This window comes from Corythoichthys intestinalis, chromosome 3, assembly GCF_030265065.1.
Source record: "Corythoichthys intestinalis isolate RoL2023-P3 chromosome 3, ASM3026506v1, whole genome shotgun sequence".
NCBI classification, from domain to species: domain Eukaryota; kingdom Metazoa; phylum Chordata; class Actinopteri; order Syngnathiformes; family Syngnathidae; genus Corythoichthys; species Corythoichthys intestinalis.
The window spans coordinates 51,204,262-51,224,130 of NC_080397.1; the positions used below are offsets into that span (position 1 = coordinate 51,204,262).

Sequence of the window (19,869 nt, forward strand, 5' to 3'; positions counted from 1 at the left end):
TTTAAAACTTTTATAGACAATATTTTACCTGAAAACTCTTTTTAAAATCATATATAGGAAAGTGAATTACATGGAATGACACTTTACGGTCACCAGGAGGTGCCCCCCCCCCTTAAACTCTGCATATGCAAGGTATGATGCTCTCAGTGCATTTGCTGTTGTTGCCTTGTTTCCTACCTTTTAGCCACATATTATGCAGAATGGATGTCAAGTTCAAATATGAATCCTTATGTAGACATTTATAATATTACCCAAAATAAGGAGAGAAGCTTTTCAATTTAGTTGAAAAGCTTGCAAGGAGAAGGAGGGGAAACTATACAGCTTACGCAATCGTTCTAACTAGCCCTTCCTTCACCTCGCTTTTTATTCGGGCTGGCCCTAGCAACAGACAGGTGTCTTGCCCTAAAAGGGAAAGGGAAAGCAAGCTGGCGACACCCCTTGTATTTGTTTGGCTGTGCGTGTGCATGTAGGTGGAATTATATTCATGTGTGTCAGCACATTTTAGCAAAGCAAAGCTGCATCTTTTGCCTCTGTCCTTGAATCGGCAAGAGGCCTCTTCAAGGTTTCTTCAAGACAAAACATTCCTTCTTTGTAAGCAACAATAAGCAGAAGCATTACTTCATTGCGGGCAGCAATTGATTAGAGCAAATATATAATAATTATCTCATCAAATACATTTCATAAAGCAATAGCATTTGGCAAGTAATAAAATGCAACAATATGATTTCCTAAATGTCCCAGACAGTTTAGTTTCCCAATGTCTGTGGCTTGTCCTCAAAGTTGACCTGTGGAACCTAGGCCGGTTTAAACCTGTCAGAATGACAAGGCAGTTTTATCAAGAACTAAACATGTCTATAGTTATCAATCACTAAAATGTCTCTTTACTGCAATCAATCATGGAACATACTTTTATAGCAATCAATACTTTATTGTGAGCCTTCATTGGTAAAAGCATAGGCGGATCTACTATTCAGGTGAAGTAGGCCTTAGGCCCCCAACCAGTAGGGGGCCCCCAACCAGCTGCCCTTGCCCCAACGAGCAAGGGCTTGGGCCACCGGAGCCAGCAGCACCCCCAACTATTTGTCATGTATAATTATGTCAGCATACCAAAAAACAAATAACAAAACAAAAAAAGAAAGCCATTTGAATCCTGCATTTATATTATCTCTCCCCCACACACACGCATACAATGGACTGTTCCACGACGACGGACTCAGTATCAGTCGCTTAGCTTCATTTAGCACCGCTTAGCTTGGCTCCGTTTAGCATCGCTTAGCTCCGCTTAGCTGTTCGTTAGCTTCACTTAGCTCTCCTGCGTTTTTCACGCCACTAAGCTCGCTATTTTTACAGCTCACTTGCTACTTTGCACGTCGGCTACCGTTTATATCGAACACATGAGCGAACATGCTCTCCATAAGAGCCAAAGTGCAGTGAGGGAGACGTTGAGAACAGGCCGCTAATGCCTCTTTTAACTTTCTTCTTCTTCACACCGAACATAAAATACAAGACAGCACACCCTGTGGTGAAACAATGCAGTACAGTTCCAATCAGTCATACAATAACACTCAACAGCTGATTAACAGCATTTGCTAACGAAAAAAAAATTAAATCTATTAGTGACACCACAAGCAAAGACGAAGAATGTTTTTTTACAGAGTGTAAAGCTTTCGGTTAGTGGTGTAGCGAACGTACCTCCGGTGAACATTTCAAAATGAAAGCACGTCATGTTCGTCATATAAATAACAATTTCTAGAGTTAATCCCACATACTTCAGAATTAATATTATAATATGTAGAGTAAATACTACAGAATACAGATTCTACCCTAAGAATAACTTTCAAATGACACTCTTTATGAAAATATGATTGGCAATGAATAATTATTATAATTATTATACTACTATTATATATAGTAGTATACTATAATAATAATGCTAGAATTTTTTTAAAGAATTGGTTTGAATAATGTTGGAAAGTCAAAGTCAGTGTTCTGAATCTGTTTACTTTCTATTCTTTTGCACTAGTAAATGCTATCAGCATTTAACCTCATTGTTTATTTGTGATTAAAATATTGTTATTAGGGCCCGAGCACTAGACGTGCGAAGGCCCTATTGTAATGCAAAGGATTATTATTATTATTATTATTATTAAAATTTTCAAAAAGGCCTCTCCTCTCAGGTTTTCAACGTAGAGCAATGAAATTTGGGGAGTAGATACCTTATGCCTAACTGTTCAAAAAAGCCTCTTGCACCCATATTCCAAATCCAACAGGAAATCGGGTATTTTGGATCGAATGTGAAATTTTTTCGGTTCACAGTTGGAGTTTACGTTTGGAGGCTTGAACATGCACGAAAACTCACCAAAATTTGCACATACATTCAACTTTGCGTAAATTTTGATAATCTCCAAAAAAATTTAACAAAATGGCTCAGTGGCGCCCCCTTGAAATTTTCAAAAAGGCCTCTCCTATTAGGTTTTTTCAACGTAGAACAATGAAATTTAGTGAGTCGATACATTGTACAAAACTGCTCCAAAAAGTCTCTTGCACCCATATTCCAAACCCAACAGGAAGCTGGAAATTTTGGGTCAAATGCGAAATTTTATCGATTTACATTTGAGACCTTGTCGCTGAAGGATAAAGTTGGATCGTCTTCAAAATTGGTCAGACTATTCAGGAGACCTATGAGATCTTAAGTTTTCAAAATGGTGTGTTTTCATTCAAGGGTCTGGCCTGGGCGTGGTCCCAAAGTCGGCCATTTTTAGGCAAAATACCAAATTCAGAAAATGATTAAAAACTCCGTGATCCAACGTTCAATCTTTTTCATTTTTAGCATGTTTATGAGATATCCCAGCCTGAACACGACTGCATTGAAATATTACCCATTAGGCCTGGCGCCCCTAGTGGAAACAGGAAATGGCCTTCTTTACGAGACAGGCTCCTCCTCCAAGGGAAAAAAATCTTTTGACCTCAAACCTGTTTCAGGGGAGACTCAAGACATGTGTTCAGGTGCCTGATGAAAAATATTGAGGTTTCGTTGAAGCGGAGAGGTCCAAACTGGAAGTGAAAATGACCGTCAACAATTTGTCTCGCCAAAAACTTTGAACAGTCATAACTCGGCAGATATGCAACATATCTGCGCCAAACTTTCCGTGTTTGTTGAGAGTCATACCCTGAAGGTTCTTGTAGGGGTCATTTGCATCAACTCTACAGTGCCAACTAGTGGCGACAGAAAGAAGTTTTAAAAAAGGCCTTTCCTGTTGGGTTTTTTCAACGTAGAGCAATGAAATTTGGGGAGTAGATACCTTATGCCTAACTGCTCAAAAAAGCCTCTTGCACCCATATTCCAAATCCAACAGAAAATCGGGTATTTTGGATCAAATGTGAAATTTCTGTCCATTTCTAGTACAGTTTACATTTGGAGGCCTGGACATGCACGAAAACTCACCAAATTTTGCACATACATGCGGCTTTGTGTGGATTTCGATAATCTTGCAACGTTACAAAAAAATGTAACAAAATGGCTCAGTGGCGCCCCCTTGAATTTTTCAAAAAGGCGTTTCCTATTAAGTTTTTTTAACGTAGAGCAATGAAATTTGGGGAGTCGATACCTTGTGCAAAACTGCTCCAAAAAGTCTCTTGCACCCATATTCCAAACCCAACAGGAAATCGGGTATTTTGGATCGAATGTGAAATTTTTATCAATTAACAGGGTGCACATTTGAGACCTTGTCACAGAGGGAATCAATTGGATCATCTTCAAAATTGGTTAGACAATTCAGGAGACCTATGAAATCTAAACTTTTCAAAATGGTGTGTTTTCATTCATGGGTCTGACCTGGGCGTGGTGCCAAAGTCGGCCATTTTTTCGGCAAAATGACAAATTCAGTAAAGGACTAATAGCTCCTTGAAACAACGTTCAATCTTTTTCATATCTGGCATGTATGTGCGGGATCCCACCCTGAACACGAGTGCATTGAAATATTACTCATTAGGCCTAGCGCCCCCTAGTGGGAACAGGAAATGCCTTTTTTACGAAACAGGCTCCTCCTCCAAGGAAAAAAAAATCTATTCACCTCAAACCTGCATCAGGGGAGCCTGAAGACATGTGTTCAGGTGCCTGATGAAAAATACTGAGGTTTGGTTGAAGCAGAAGGGTCCAACAGGAGAAGTAAAAATGACTGAAGCCATTTCGTCTCACCACAAGTTTTGAACAGTCATAACTTCTACAACATATCTGCGCCAAACATATCGTGCTTGTTGAGTCATAGTCTGAAGGGTCCTGTAGGGGTCATTTGCATCAACCCTACAGCGCCAACTAGTGGCAATAGAAAGTCACTCATTTTTTTAAATATATGTCCAGTTCTTTTCAGGTTGGTCATTGTAGTTTCAAGACCTTTTAAAATACTTATTTTACGGCCCATGTCCACATGTCTCTGTCTGTTGCTGTGATGACCCTTTATTCGCTCCTTTTTTGTAGTCCTCTGTCCAATAGGGGTTTTTATCTCTTAGGTGTGTGAATGTAAAGAGGCAACTTTCGCGCATGTTAGGTTCTAATGAGATGATTAGAGAGGACGATCTGCCACCACCCTGACCTGCACACTGTCCGAGTTGCATGACGTCCGAGTTGCGCTAGATTGCGAGGGCCCGTTCAGTCCTGCTTGCAGGCCTAGTTATTATTATTATTATTCTTCTTTCTTCATGGCAAATGAAAATGGCCAATTTGGAGGCCTGAACATGCACGAAAAGTCACCAAAATTTGCACATACGTGCAGATTCGCGTAAATTTCGATAATCTTGCGTCGTTTTGAAAAAATGTCAAAAAATGGCTCAGTGGCGCCCCCTTGACCCTTAAAATTTTCAAAAAGGCCTCTCCTCTCAGGTTTTCAACGTAGAGCAATGAAATTTGGGGAGTAGATACCTTATGCCTAACTGTTCAAAAAAGCCTCTTGCACCCATATTCCAAATCCAACAGGAAATCGGGTATTTTGGATCGAATGTGAAATTTTTTCGGTTCACAGTTGGAGTTTACGTTTGGAGGCTTGAACATGCACGAAAACTCACCAAAATTTGCACATACATTCAACTTTGCGTAAATTTTGATAATCTACAAAAAAATTTAACAAAATGGCTCAGTGGCGCCCCCTTGAAATTTTCAAAAAGGCCTCTCCTATTAGGTTTTTTCAACGTAGAACAATGAAATTTAGTGAGTCGATACATTGTACAAAACTGCTCCAAAAAGTCTCTTGCACCCATATTCCAAACCCAACAGGAAGCTGGAAATTTTGGGTCAAATGCGAAATTTTATCGATTTACATTTGAGACCTTGTCGCTGAAGGATAAAGTTGGATCGTCTTCAAAATTGGTCAGACTATTCAGGAGACCTATGAGATCTTAAGTTTTCAAAATGGTGTGTTTTCATTCAAGGGTCTGGCCTGGGCGTGGTCCCAAAGTCGGCCATTTTCAGGCAAAATACCAAATTCAGAAAATGATTAAAAACTCCGTGATCCAACGTTCAATCTTTTTCATTTTTAGCATGTTTATGAGATATCCCAGCCTGAACACGACTGCATTGAAATATTACCCATTAGGCCTGGCGCCCCTAGTGGAAACAGGAAATGGCCTTCTTTACGAGACAGGCTCCTCCTCCAAGGGAAAAAAATCTATTGACCTCAAACCTGTTTCAGGGGAGCCTCAAGACATGTGTTCAGGTGCCTGATGAAAAATATTGAGGTTTCGTTGAAGCAGAGAGGTCCAAACTGGAAGTGAAAATGACCGTCAACAATTTGTCTCGCCAAAAACTTTGAACAGTCATAACTCGGCAGATATGCAACATATCTGCGCCAAACTTTCCGTGTTTGTTGAGAGTCATACCCTGAAGGTTCTTGTAGGGGTCATTTGCATCAACTCTACAGTGCCAACTAGTGGCGACAGAAAGAAGTTTTAAAAAAGGCCTTTCCTGTTGGGTTTTTTCAACGTAGAGCAATGAAATTTGGGGAGTAGATACCTTATGCCTAACTGCTCAAAAAAGCCTCTTGCACCCATATTCCAAATCCAACAGAAAATCGGGTATTTTGGATCAAATGTGAAATTTCTGTCCATTTCTAGTACAGTTTACATTTGGAGGCCTGGACATGCACGAAAACTCACCAAATTTTGCACATACATGCGGCTTTGTGTGGATTTCGATAATCTTGCAACGTTACAAAAAAATGTAACAAAATGGCTCAGTGGCGCCCCCTTGAATTTTTCAAAAAGGCGTTTCCTATTAGGTTTTTTTAACGTAGAGCAATGAAATTTGGGGAGTCGATACCTTGTGCAAAACTGCTCCAAAAAGTCTCTTGCACCCATATTCCAAACCCAACAGGAAATCGGGTATTTTGGATCGAATGTGAAATTTTTATCAATTAACAGGGTGCACATTTGAGACCTTGTCACAGAGGGAATCAATTGGATCATCTTCAAAATTGGTTAGACAATTCAGGAGACCTATGAAATCTAAACTTTTCAAAATGGTGTGTTTTCATTCATGGGTCTGACCTGGGCGTGGTGCCAAAGTCGGCCATTTTTTCGGCAAAATGACAAATTCAGTAAAGGACTAATAGCTCCTTGAAACAACGTTCAATCTTTTTCATATCTGGCATGTATGTGCGGGATCCCACCCTGAACACGAGTGCATTGAAATATTACTCATTAGGCCTAGCGCCCCCTAGTGGGAACAGGAAATGCCTTTTTTACGAAACAGGCTCCTCCTCCAAGGAAAAAAAAAATCTATTCACCTCAAACCTGCATCAGGGGAGCCTGAAGACATGTGTTCAGGTGCCTGATGAAAAATACTGAGGTTTGGTTGAAGCAGAAGGGTCCAACAGGAGAAGTAAAAATGACTGAAGCCATTTCGTCTCACCACAAGTTTTGAACAGTCATAACTTCTACAACATATCTGCGCCAAACATATCGTGCTTGTTGAGTCATAGTCTGAAGGGTCCTGTAGGGGTCATTTGCATCAACCCTACAGCGCCAACTAGTGGCAATAGAAAGTCACTCATTTTTTTAAATATATGTCCAGTTCTTTTCAGGTTGGTCATTGTAGTTTCAAGACCTTTTAAAATACTTATTTTACGGCCCATGTCCACATGTCTGTCGCTGTGATGACCCTTTATTCGCTCCTTTTTTGTAGTCCTCTGTCCAATAGGGGTTTTTATCTCTTAGGTGTGTGAATGTAAAGAGGCAACTTTCGCGCATGTTAGGTTCTAATGAGATGATTAGAGAGGACGATCTGCCACCACCCTGACCTGCACACTGTCCGAGTTGCATGACGTCCGAGTTGCGCTAGATTGCGAGGGCCCGTTCAGTCCTGCTTGCAGGCCTAGTTTACATTATTATTTGTACTTCGATAAAGAATTTAAGTGTTCCAAAATGGTTTTGTGAATTAATAAGCGTCAACAAAAAATCATTGCAAAATTAGTTAAAAAAAAAAAAAAAAAAATTATTAGATTAGTCGACTAATCGTAAAACTAGTCGGCTGACTAATCAGGAGAAAATTTGTCGTTTAGGACAGCCCTAGTGTACCGGAACATATTTCGTCCACACCCTTCTCACCTTTTTAACACCTGACCCATGAAGAGGGCCCCTGGATATGTTCGCCTTAGGCCCCAAAATTCAGTCCAGTCCGCCACTGGGTAAAAGCAAATATGTAATAACCATTTAATAATTATCTTATCAATGGACTTGATTGTAGGCTCCTCTTATGGCTAAGCAGGTGGTCTTTTCCTTGTAAAAAAGCTGTCCAAAGCACACAGTCAACAGCAGCTAAGATTACTGATTATATTGACTGATGCTTGACTGCTATAGGTGTGCAAACACCCCGGTAATGGTGGCCAGCCACTAGATGGCGATGTACACACATCTCTACTCAGATTAGTCAATAGAGTCGACAGGCATATTGATGTGTCACGAGGAACATGACCAGACTGCGGTCATTAACAAATGATTTATTATTTCTCTGCGGCCCGGTAACTAATACATGGATGGGTATCGGTCCCTGGCCCGGTGGTTGGGGATCCTGATCTATTGTCTTCATATCATCTGCATTATACAACATCTCTACTTTTTCAAATAAATACACCTACTGTAAAATGATGCATTTTATTCATTAGCATTACCTTTCTATGGAGGTTGACATTCCCGCTACCAAATATGGTTCAATGGTTGCATGTGTTTGCAGCAGTTTAACTCAGAGGAATTGAATGTTTAGGGAAATCTCCAAAATAACACAGAAAATTTAGTTATGCAATATCGGGGCCAAGCATTCCCAAGACGATTTACGAAAAAGAGCAGATGGCAAAATTGTGCAAGTGTTTTAATGCCCTCTCAAAAAAAAAAACCTTTGCTTATAAAAGCACAGGTGGTGAAAATGTGAACAATTTAAATGATATTTTTTCACATGATTTGATATCTGATTTCTGCTCGTTCAAAGTGGAAGTTACCAACATACTAACAGATGGATTTAAGACACATTTTCAGATAATCCCTGTGCGCGCGTGACCTCTTTATTATGTAACAAAACATCAAGGGATCAGGGTAACTGAGCTGCTGGACGCCACTTTTTTCAAGCTCTACTAAAAAAAAAGACATTTAGCTTGTCTTAATCTTATGTCTCTACAATGGAAAATATACAATGAGTCTGATTCTATCACTTTCTCTTTTCCAGGCATGCAAACATCTTGTCGCCATACTCCAAAGCTGTTCCTGCCATCATAGCGAAGGCCTCCACTATCTACAACCCTTTCATCTACGCCATCATTCATAATAAGTATAGGTAATCTGTGCAATCACAGCACGCTACCATAAATTTTCGAAATGAAACGTGGCTCCTCAATCACTTTGTAGTTAAAAAAAGGAAAGTGTATTATTCTTCATACAAATGAATAGAAAACAAAAAGAAATGACTACTATAACATAAAGTAAAAGGTAGTTGAAAAGAAGTTGATAAATTAACAAAAAAATAAAAAATAACAGAAAACAAATTTCTGCACTCAACTGCACAGTCTTATCAGTTTACAGTAATAATAATATTGCAATTTTCGGATTATAAACCGCCACTTTTTTTCCTTCATTTTGAAACCTGCGGCTTATTTGTTGATTTATTTGGATTAATAGGTAATACTTTATTTGACAGCGGCATCATAAGACCGTCATAATTATGACATGACACAATCATGGGCGTAAGTGAATGCTTATGACACATGTCATTAAGTGTCATCCGGCAAATTATGTCACTTACTCCAATAATGTCCAGCTCGGATCTTTTACATCCATTCAAAAGTGTGATAATTTGCCAGATAACACTAAATGACATCTGTTCTAAGCATTCGTTAATGTTTATGACAGTGTCATGACATAAGTATGATGGTCTTATGACAGTCTTATGGCACCACTGTTGAATAAAGTGTTACCAAATACCATATTTAGCAATTCATGAAATAACTGGAACAGTAACTGAAGAAATAATTAGCACAGAAACAAATTTCTGTACTCAACTGCACAGTCTTTTCATCTTACAGACAGTAATAATAATATGGTAATTTTCGGACTATAAGCCACCACTTTTTTCCTTCATTTTGAATCCTGCGGCTTATAGTCCAGTGCGGCTTATTCGTTGATCTATTTTGGTTAATAGGTATTTTATTTGACAGCGGCATCATAAAAACCGTCATAATTTTGACATGACACTATAATAGGTATTACTGAATGCTTATGACAGATGTCATTAAGTGTAGTCCAGCAAATTATGTCACTAAATTCATTGTTGTCCAGCTCGGATCTTTTACATCCATTCAAAAGAGTGATAATTTGCCAGATAACACTAAATGACATCTGTTATAAGCATTCGTTAATGTTCATGACAGTGTCATGTCATAAGTATGATGGTCTTATGACAGTCTTATGGCACCAATTTTGAATAAAGTGATACCAAATACCATAACTAGCAATTCATGAAACAACTAGAACAGTAACTGAATAAATAATTAGCACAAACATGAATTATGATTACATATGTAGTGCTGCTATGCATGCTAGGAGGCATGTTGGACAACAACAGTGTTGACAGCAGGTTGCAGCAGAGGTTGACCGTCTACCCCAAGGGAGCAGTGATGACGAAATGAAGCTCTTGATGCAATAAAGCCTTGCAGCCAATTGGTTCAAAGCTTCACAGTGGTTCATTTGGCCTTATGATAGTCGTATGATACCGCTGTCAAATAAAGCGATCATATCTTTTGGTGTAATTATCCCATAATACAGTGAGGACAGCTGCGGCTTATGGGCCAGTGCGGCTTATCTATAAACAAATGTCGTTTTCGTGTCAAATTTAGTGGGTGGCGGCTTAAAGTCAGGTGCGCCTTATAGTGCGAAAATTATGGTGCATTTTATTTGAAGGGGCCTTTCTGGCACTCAAGGTCACCGTACTATCAAATTAAAAACATTTAGGCATATGCTCTGCAAAAACATCTCCTTAAAACTAGTTAAATTTCCTTATTTTCAGTGTAAACCGACTAGAAATAAGAGAAAGTATCTGCCAGTGCTTCAAGTAAATTTTACTCACTTATATAAATAAAATATATAAATGATATAAAGTAAATAGCTAGCTGAAAATAATCATAACAGACTTATTTTAAGCAATAAATCAGTATATTTAATCTTAAAAAAATGGAATAGAATAGTTGTTGTGCAAAACATTATTTGAAAGAATTTTTTCTTGATTTAGGTGAAAAATAACCAACTTTTAGATATATGGGCTTGATAAGAACATATAGTAATATTTACTTAAAGTAAGTGGAATAATCTGACGCATCAATCTGTTAAGTAGTCGTTAACACTCAAAAAGAGATGGAGAAAATTATTTGACTAGATTTAAGGGGAAAAAATCTGATTAAGACGTTATAAATTTGCAGTGTATATACTTGTCGCGCTCCTGCAAGCATTTGGATGAATAGTCCATTTTGCAATCTGTATGTTTTGTATTGTCTGTTGTTTTTAACCATATATTTTTACTTTGTTGCCTTCAGGATGACCCTGGCGGAGAAATTTCCCTGCTTGTGGTTTCTGTCTCCCACCCCTCGAAAGGAGTGCATCTCCTCCTCTTCCATCAGTGAGTCCTCCTTCAGGGATTCCATCATCAGTCGGCAGTCCACCGCGTCGAGAACTCATTTCATCAGCGCGTCCTCCAAACCCTCTGATATGGTAGATCGAAAAAAAATGTTAATTAAGTGCAAATATTGAAAGAAAAATCACACTTAAACTGGAAAAGGCAATTTCATGAGAAATGGTGTGGGAATGCTTTTATGCTTTTGGGCAGTGGCACAACTGCACGTTGAGCAGCAACTTCTCAACAAATGGGCGCAAGCCAACAGGGGGCTCCCTCACGAGGAATCCCCCCCACCCCTCACCCATCACTTCCGGTCCCAGTCAAAATTACTCCCACTCACGTTTTATTTATTCATGTTTTTTACTTACAGCTTTAAATCGTTCATTAGGAAAGTCAACAGATTGTTGCCAACAAATTTGATTATCGATTTTTGTCGGCAGCAATGAGCAGTCCCGTTTGGGTCCTGGGGGTTTGTGTGATGTGAGGCTGTGTGCGCGCCAGTGATTAGAGCTAGAAAGAGAGAGAGTTCAATGCTTCACCCGTGGTTGGTTGCTGAATCCATAATATTAAGCAATGTCATGAGTTGGACTGTCTTGTGTATTGTTACTCTGGAAAAAAATGCCACTTCTAAAACGAGTAAAGAATTACATGAATTTCAAATAAGTTTTTAGTCGTTTTAGAAGTGGCTTTTTTTTTTGCAGTGTAGATCCAGTCTGCCTCCGTCAGAAGTGAGTTAATGAAGCCAGTTGCATTACAGTGGTGCCTCGACATACTATCCCTTCGATACACGATCTTTTCGACAACCGACGTAAAATTTGATTCGCCATTTGTTTCTATGTCCGACGACATGCTCGAAATACGTTTTATGACAGCGCCGCAGTTTGTTTTCTCGCAAAACGGATACACGGCGGATTTTCTTGTGAGAGAAATCAACATGGGCTCCAACAGTGTTAGTACAGGTGGTGAAAAAAGGTAAAAGGTGAGGCTTACCATTGAAATGAAGATGGAAATGATGTAAAAATGTGAGCGTGGGGTGTGCATCTGTGAACTAGCTTAACAATATGGCCGTAGACGGTCTATGATCTCAGCGGTCCTCATCCGTTCGCCCGTCTTTATAAGTTAACCTGACAATTATTATTATTGTAACATTGCCAAAGAAATCACTAGCTTCCTTAGGTTTTTAATCATTTATTTCAGAACTTGTGCAACACAACATGCAGCTGAACATGTATTTGTTTTGCTCTGTTTAATTGCTATTTGCAATAGTACCAGCAATATTTATTAAGGATTTAGTGTATGTTTCCGGGCTGTGGAACGAATTAATGAAATTATAAGGTATTCTTACGGGAAAATTCTACTCGACATACGTCCATTTCGACTTACAAACAAGGTCCTGGAACGAACTTCGTATGTAGAGGTACCACTGTATTTGTATTCTTTGTTGATGAGAAGTTACTACTTAGCACAGAGCACGAAGCTAGTTAGCGATCATGCTAATCAGTGTCTTAGGTGTCTGTTTGTATTGTGTTTTGGAGAAGGATATGACCACTTGCGTTATTGTTAGGTAGTAAAGTTGTCTCGTTTTTTTTTTTTTTAATCAAGAAACCGCACACCCATTCATAGAACAGCTTAAAGTCTCAGCACAAACTCCCATTCAAACTCTAAATTGTTAATACAAGAGTGTTCTTTGAAATAGGATTTGGATAGTATTTATGAGACACAATTTGATAAAGAATACAGATTCATTACTGTCTGCCTTCTCCTTATTCGATTTTGTTGTGTAGTTTGTTTAAAGAAAATAAATGATTCATTGACACAATTTGTATCAGGGCTTTGCCCACAAGAAACAAAATGTCAATAAGCAGCACTTTTTAAAATTTGAATGAACAGGACTTTTGTCCGATTTGTGTCCTGAGAAATTCTTCTGTTTTTAACTCAAAACTTTTATTAAAAACTTTTATTTAAAATAGTTGTGGACTACAATTAAGTCAGGAAGCTCTAATAAAATATTATTTTTGGTTTTGGTTAATGGGGATACCCCCCACCCCCCTTTGTAGCTTATTTACGTTCTCTGGCAAGTTCAAAGTAGCTCCCTTGTCGCTCATGGTTAACTTTAACAAGCTGCAGCTGACAAGTGAGAAAGAAAAGCCACAGGAGGGAGAGTGAGAGGCTGTATGTGATCGGATGGGATATCTCTGTAAAATCCTACATTTTTTTAATTGAAAAAAATAACCAATGGACTGAGGGCACGATTTTTGAAGCGCAAAGTAGCGAGGGATTATTGTAGTCATACATTTTCTCTTCATTGTTACAAGATGACTAAAACGACGTCAAGTGAAACTGACGGTAATTGAAAAAAGTGTAATGTATCCGATATAATCAATTATAAAAATAATCGTTAGTTGCAGCTGTATCACTAACATAATAAAAAAAAAACAGCAAAGATGCTTTGAAAAAAAATGTGTGTCTGCTGGGTTAGGGCTAGTGGGGGTTGGGGGGGGGGTGGCATTTTTCATTTCGCATACCCGAACAAGAATGGGTAGTTGCGCCCCTGCTTATGGAGTTTAACCAACATGGAGTTTTAGGCCCTTTTTGGCCAAAATGGTCAACTTTTGGCCGAAAGTGTGAACATGTAAAAAAGTGTCAATTTTCAGAGTGTGTAATACATTGAAATGTGAATGATGTAAATAGGTAAAGATGCGGACCTTGTATTTGAATGTGTCAATGGCATTTATTGAGATTTTTTGGGTCAAAAACAATGACCACCAATGGAGATTTTTTATTTGTAGGGCTGAGAGTCAATGGAAGCCAAAGTTTAATAATTTTGTGTGTCTTAGTTTATTGTCAACTGGATCTAATGGGGATTTTTTTTTGTAAGCCGGTGTCCAATATGAATGGGAGCTTTATTGTACTGTTTGTCCATATGGGTTGTTTTACTTGTACTGCAGGTTCCAAGGGATGTGGAGATGGAGCCTTTAGGCAGGAAGTCGGGTGATTCCTTCAGGAGCATGTCTTCCTATCATCAATCCAGCAGAGGCAGTTCCTGTAGGAGATCCTCGGAGCGCAAGACCCATAAAGGGGAAAAGGTGGGTTTGGGGAAATAGCCATGGCATGTCACATTGCACTATCATATTCTTTTTACTCATGCACATATTTATTTTTTATTTTTGTGTTTTTATTTGTTTGTCTGTTTCCACCACCAGCATCCATCTACCATGAATGAGTCATCTGGGAACTGTGACCATGAACTGGTTTCTAGCACTCTTACCAGCGCCACTTTACCCCTGCTAGTTCTTACCAGGAGGCGTAGTCGAAGTCTGACCCACAGAGACTCGGACAGGGCAAGAGGCTCTCCCAACAGTTCACGGGGGTGCAAAAGCAACTCGGCCGACTCCCTGTGCATCGAGCGAGTCGCATCCGCGGAGCCGCCGCCGTCCCAGCAGCAGGGCATCCCTCGCATTGTCGTCATCAGCCCCACAACTGAGAGCAGACTAGTCCAACAGGACAGCCTCTGCTTGGAGGAGGCCATGGCAAACAACGTTTTGATTAGTCTGAACTTCTCATCAGAAGTGTTAGAGGCAGTGGAGTTGCTATCCTGAACTGATGGAGAACCTATTCCAGTCTTTTCCTCCCTCTGCGTTTATTCGCTGCTACAGACATCTTTTAAAAACGTTCCTTTTTCAGGTTGGCTGTCCATTTTAAGACTTCACTGATTTATTGTACCCAACCGGCATTGGGCAAGAGGCACACAATACCCTCCAGCCACCAAGCCTAAACTAAGACCAGGTCTAGGCGTTTACCCATCAGGACAGCTTGGAAAAGGTGATGGAAAACAGCATTTTGTTGGTCTGAACTTCTCATCTCAGATGTTGGACGCATTCCTGACCTGTAGGGAGGACTTCCCTTCTTAACCCTACCTGCAAAAGATCAATTTTTCAGTGTTAAGAACAACATTTTTTTGTAAAGCTTTTGTGTTTCAAGTTGTCTTTGGAGTCCTATCCATTCATTTGGAGTCACAACCAACTTTTGACAGTTTACCTGAAGGCCTGAGCCAAGGACTTTATTGCAGCCTGATTGTTTGTTTGGGTCATTGAGTGAAAACGTATCCCATGCCAATTGCGATGTGTGAAATACTGCACGACACATTTTTTAAAAACTGAGTTGATTTATATTACGTTTTTGTCTACAGTCCCTACTGCTATTAAAATGCCCACATTTACCCACCTTAATGTGGTACTGCTGCCACACAAAGCTTTGTCAGGTTGGCCTTTTGCCTGAAGACATTTCAATAGTAAGCAGCCAAAACCATTGACATATGCAGTGGCATTCCTAGCCTACATGGTGCCCTGGGCGACATGACGCATCGTCGGTCATACTTATTAGCTCCTCCCCTCACCCACCTGGGCCCACCAAAGCCCCCTAGATGCTTGGATATAGCCGCACCCCACAAACTCCGCTCCTGGACCTACCAATAGCGTACCGCACTTAACACGTCACCTCTGCTCATTAATATTTATGGCGTTAGCAACTGTTGCTAGGGGGGTCAAGCGTTTGTCCCTCATGCTAGATTCATGTAAACGGTGTACGAACGAGATGTTTACTGAGCTAAATCTACCAATTCTGTCCAAAAATGATGTCCCTGGTGCCAAATTCACTGGTAAGGATGTGAAATAGCATTCAAATATTCAGTTAAAGAGATGGCTTAAGTGTCGAGGGCTGAAAAAGATGCGAAAAAGAACCGGCCTGATCCTCTGGTTGTCGTACATCTCTGACTGTTTTGGGGGGTGATTTATATTGCTATTTTTGTGTAGCGATCGCAAATGCTACTCAGTGACAGACACGAACACTTAAAATGTTTTCATTATTTTTCACAAATTTATCATAGACTTCATAATATATTGACGGGGCGCGGGGCCGATTCATAGGGGGCCTATCTCCGCCAAAGCTAACAGAGTGGAAACACAGACAAAGAGCTTTTTCCGTTGAAAATTCTTTCAAATGAATGCTTAAATCCCTGAATTCTTCATAGATATAAACGTAAAACGGTCTCGATTCTGGGTTAAAAGAGCAAAAACCTGGGCAATTACCATTTAATTTATGTAAATATGTCGAAGAATGATGCTAGTTTGTTTGTCAATGTTGTAAACAGAGCTTTTCCAGTGAAAATTCATGTGAATAAATGCTTAAATCCATGAATTTCTAATAGATATGAACGTAAAACAGTTAGATTCTTTGTTAAAAGAACAAAAAACTGGGCAGTTATCATTTATTTTATGTAAATATGTCGAAGAATGATGCTAGTCTGTTAGTCAATGTGGCAGCCGCCATTTGTAAAAAGACCTTTTACGGTGAAAATTGGGCATTTGCGCATTTATTTTACGTAAATATTTCGAACAATTACGCCATTGCCGCAGCGGTTAATTGCTCCCATTTGATGGTGAAAAAAATATAATAATTACCTTGAATCCTCGAACAAATCACTCCTGAGACAATCCTTCTTGTTTGTATGCGGTACAGCTTTTGTACTTTTTAAATTCGGCGTGCTAAAATCCTGCATGTTTTTACTCTGCGAACGACTGGGAATAACTGAAGCAGACTGCAGGGCGGCCCCCTCCTTAAAGGCAAAATGTTTACTGCATAGGAAGGTGAATGGCTTCACCTTGCTGCTTTTAAACTGGTCTTTTGGACGCACAAGTTGATCCATTGTCCACATTTTTCTTCGGGAAACGTATGAAGAAAACATCCTTCATATGTGGACGGTCTTAATGTCTAGAGTAGTTTCGACAAGTTCCATAGCAGCAGTGTTTACTCGGCATGTTCGTTTTTGAAAGATTACCTGCAGAAAACAAGCAGTACTAGCATGGGTTGTATGCGAACGCGCTTCTATGTTCACCCCCTTCCGGTTCACGATGGTGACGTCACGCGCTCTACAAATAGCATGTGCGGCACGCTATTGCACAATGGCCGTCCAAGTCAATCCAAGCTAGAAACATCAAAATACTGGTCTCGGATCAAATGTACAGGCAGGCGTTGGGGTTAGGCTTCCTGTGGAGCTTATGAATGTATCACCTTTTTAATACCCATTATCTTCATCATGATGTGGCATTGTTATCTGTTATGAAAGGTGGCCTGTAGTTTTCTTCAAGTAGTTTAACCACCTGCAAACTTCGGTCAAGATCCTTATTTAGTCATTCAAACGGGGATCATAACACTTTGCATCTCATAGCCTCATAATTTTGTGACACTCATTGATTTACAATGTTTGATTCGGATTTGATAGCAATTGAATCAATGCTGTTCAAGAACTCTTTTAGAGCAGTACCTGTTAAAACCAATAAAATCCTTAGAAAATGGCATTTAGGACACAAGATGGTTTAATTGCTCTTTGATTCACGGCGTGTGTTCTTTATGCGTTTTTCCCTGCCTGTCAAGATAGAAATGGCTATTGACCCTCATGTGACTCAGTAAAACACAAAGTATTGTGCCACTATTGTTTTGCTGTTAGCAATAATTTTCCAACATGGACTTTTTTGGAGAGACAATTATATGAAGGCAATTGATATGAGTCTTTTGTGGGTATGGTTATTTCATTTGTATTGTCCTCAAATGCCACGCCCATTGTGTGGATCCAGTGTGTAAATAACTCCCTGTTATCATCTGTATTCAGGCAGTAAAAATACCTATTTTTTTATATCAAGACTTGTTTTGCTTTTAAAAAAAAAGAATTTTACAATTTGACAACCAAAGATGTTCAGTAAAATGAAGTAACAGATGAATAAATAGCAACTATTTATTAGTTGACTGCCATTACAAAATACTCGTTCCACCAAAGCTCACCGCGCAAGCTTTATTTCAATAGGTTTTGTTTTTTTTTTTTATTCATTTGATAAATACCATTTGTTGTTGTTTTTCTTGTTTTTTTTTTTCTTTTTTTGAAAGAAAAACTGTTTGTGCAATATCCTGGATGCTGTTCTATAAAGCACATTTTCTCCCCTAACATGCTGCTGTGTTGTCTTATGCGGTTCCTTTACACAAAATAAATAGTAAAACATACAGTATAATCTGTCTGCTTTACTTTAGCGATTAAAAAAAATGGCCATACGTTGTTACCTGTGACCAGTGGAAATGTTGCCTTATCCAACAGTACTGACAAGTACTGTATTTGCCTCCATGATAAAAATACTCTAAAATCTCTCTTTATGTTATCTTAAGTAGGGTGGGGGTGGCTGTGAAATGTACAGTGCATTTGTCACGACAACGTCACGACAATTGTGTCATACCCAGTGTTGTCACAGATTACTTGAAAAAGTAATTTAATTACTGATTACGCCTCAAAAAAGTAATGTAGTTACTTTACTGATTACTTCATTATCAAAGTAACTAAGTTACTTTAAAAGTAATCTATCAGTTACTTTTTAACCATTTTTCTCCCTTTGCCGCTTCACCATAAGAATGACAACAGAAAAATGTCATCACATGTAATTGACTTTCCGATGATTGAATTTAAAGGGGAACATCAGAATTTCGCGCTAGCTTAGCCACTCCGGAGCCCTGAAACTAACAAATATCTGACAAACTGCTTGGAATTTGTTGAAATCAACTCCACCGACCAATTAAACACCGCTAACCTCTAAGATAAAGCCTAATGTCAAAATTTCTGAATTTCAGGTTATGGTTAACAGCATATCAGTGCCAACGTAAAACAATGCAAACTGACTGCACAAAATTCCAAAGGTGTTAGCGGGCGCGGATGTGGAATATTACTTTTACTTGAGTAATATTACTTTGAAGTAACGCTACTCTTACTTGAGTACAATTTTTGGCTACTTTACCCACCTCTGGTTACTAACAGTGTTGTTAATAACTGTGTTAGAATATAACGGCGTTACTAACGACGTTATTTTTTTCAGTAGTGAGTAATCTAATTAATTACTTTTCTCATCTTGGCAACGCTGTTACCGTTACTGAGGCGGGAAAGGCGTGTGTTACTAGGCGTTACTATGTTGGTTGAATGACGTGAGAAAAGTCTGAGAGAGACAGACTCACGGAGACGAGAGAGCAGAGCAGGAGTGGGAAGGCCGTTGCAAACGCGATGCTAGGTGGCTCCAATAATACCTGACTGTAGCCGATAGCCTTCAAACTACGCCCACATGATGCTACGGTAGATATCACATATTACAGAATTAGATGCAAATGACTGACACGGCGGCATTAGCAAGATGTATAAAGAACTAGATGCATCTGTAAACAGCCACCATCTTACAGCAGTAGACCTCTCAGGAAGGCTCTGTTGTAGCTAACCTTCCTAGCGAACTTAAGGAACTTTTTTATCTAAAATGCTCCTAAATCGGCAAAATATTGACTTAGATTTATCTTTAAACGATGAAACAGTTTTAAAACGTAAACATGTCGAAAGTAGTCAGAAGGGAACTAATGCAATAACAGGAGCAATTTTAACAACTTTAACGGATGATTCCCAACATTAAATGACTTCCACACATAGCAAAGGTTACTATCTAGTTATCGCAATATCCGCAATACACCTGTGTCTAGTTAAGTTTAGGGTAAAGACAGTGGCGGACTTGGCAATTTTGGGGCCTAAGGCGAACATATCCAGGGGCCCTCTTCATGGGTCAGAGGTTAAAAAGGTGAGAAGGGTGTGGAGGAAATATGTTCCGGTACACAAGGTCTGTCCTAAACGACAAATTTTCTCCTGATTAGTCAGC

General features: G+C 39.3%; 1 protein-coding gene across 1 annotated transcript in view; it reads left to right on the plus strand.

The window, feature by feature from the left end:
• LOC130913841 (melanopsin-A-like) overlaps positions 1–18,139 on the plus strand; it is a 49,772-nt gene extending 31,633 nt beyond the window's left edge. Inside the window, exons 6-9 of the mRNA XM_057832738.1 lie at positions 8,708–8,815; positions 11,064–11,238; positions 14,092–14,229; positions 14,347–18,139. Of these exons, the coding sequence (XP_057688721.1) occupies positions 8,708–8,815; positions 11,064–11,238; positions 14,092–14,229; positions 14,347–14,742 (817 nt within the window). The 3' untranslated portion in view covers positions 14,743–18,139. The remainder of the gene's footprint in view (positions 1–8,707; positions 8,816–11,063; positions 11,239–14,091; positions 14,230–14,346) is intronic.
• The last annotated feature ends 1,730 nt before the right edge of the window (positions 18,140–19,869 follow it).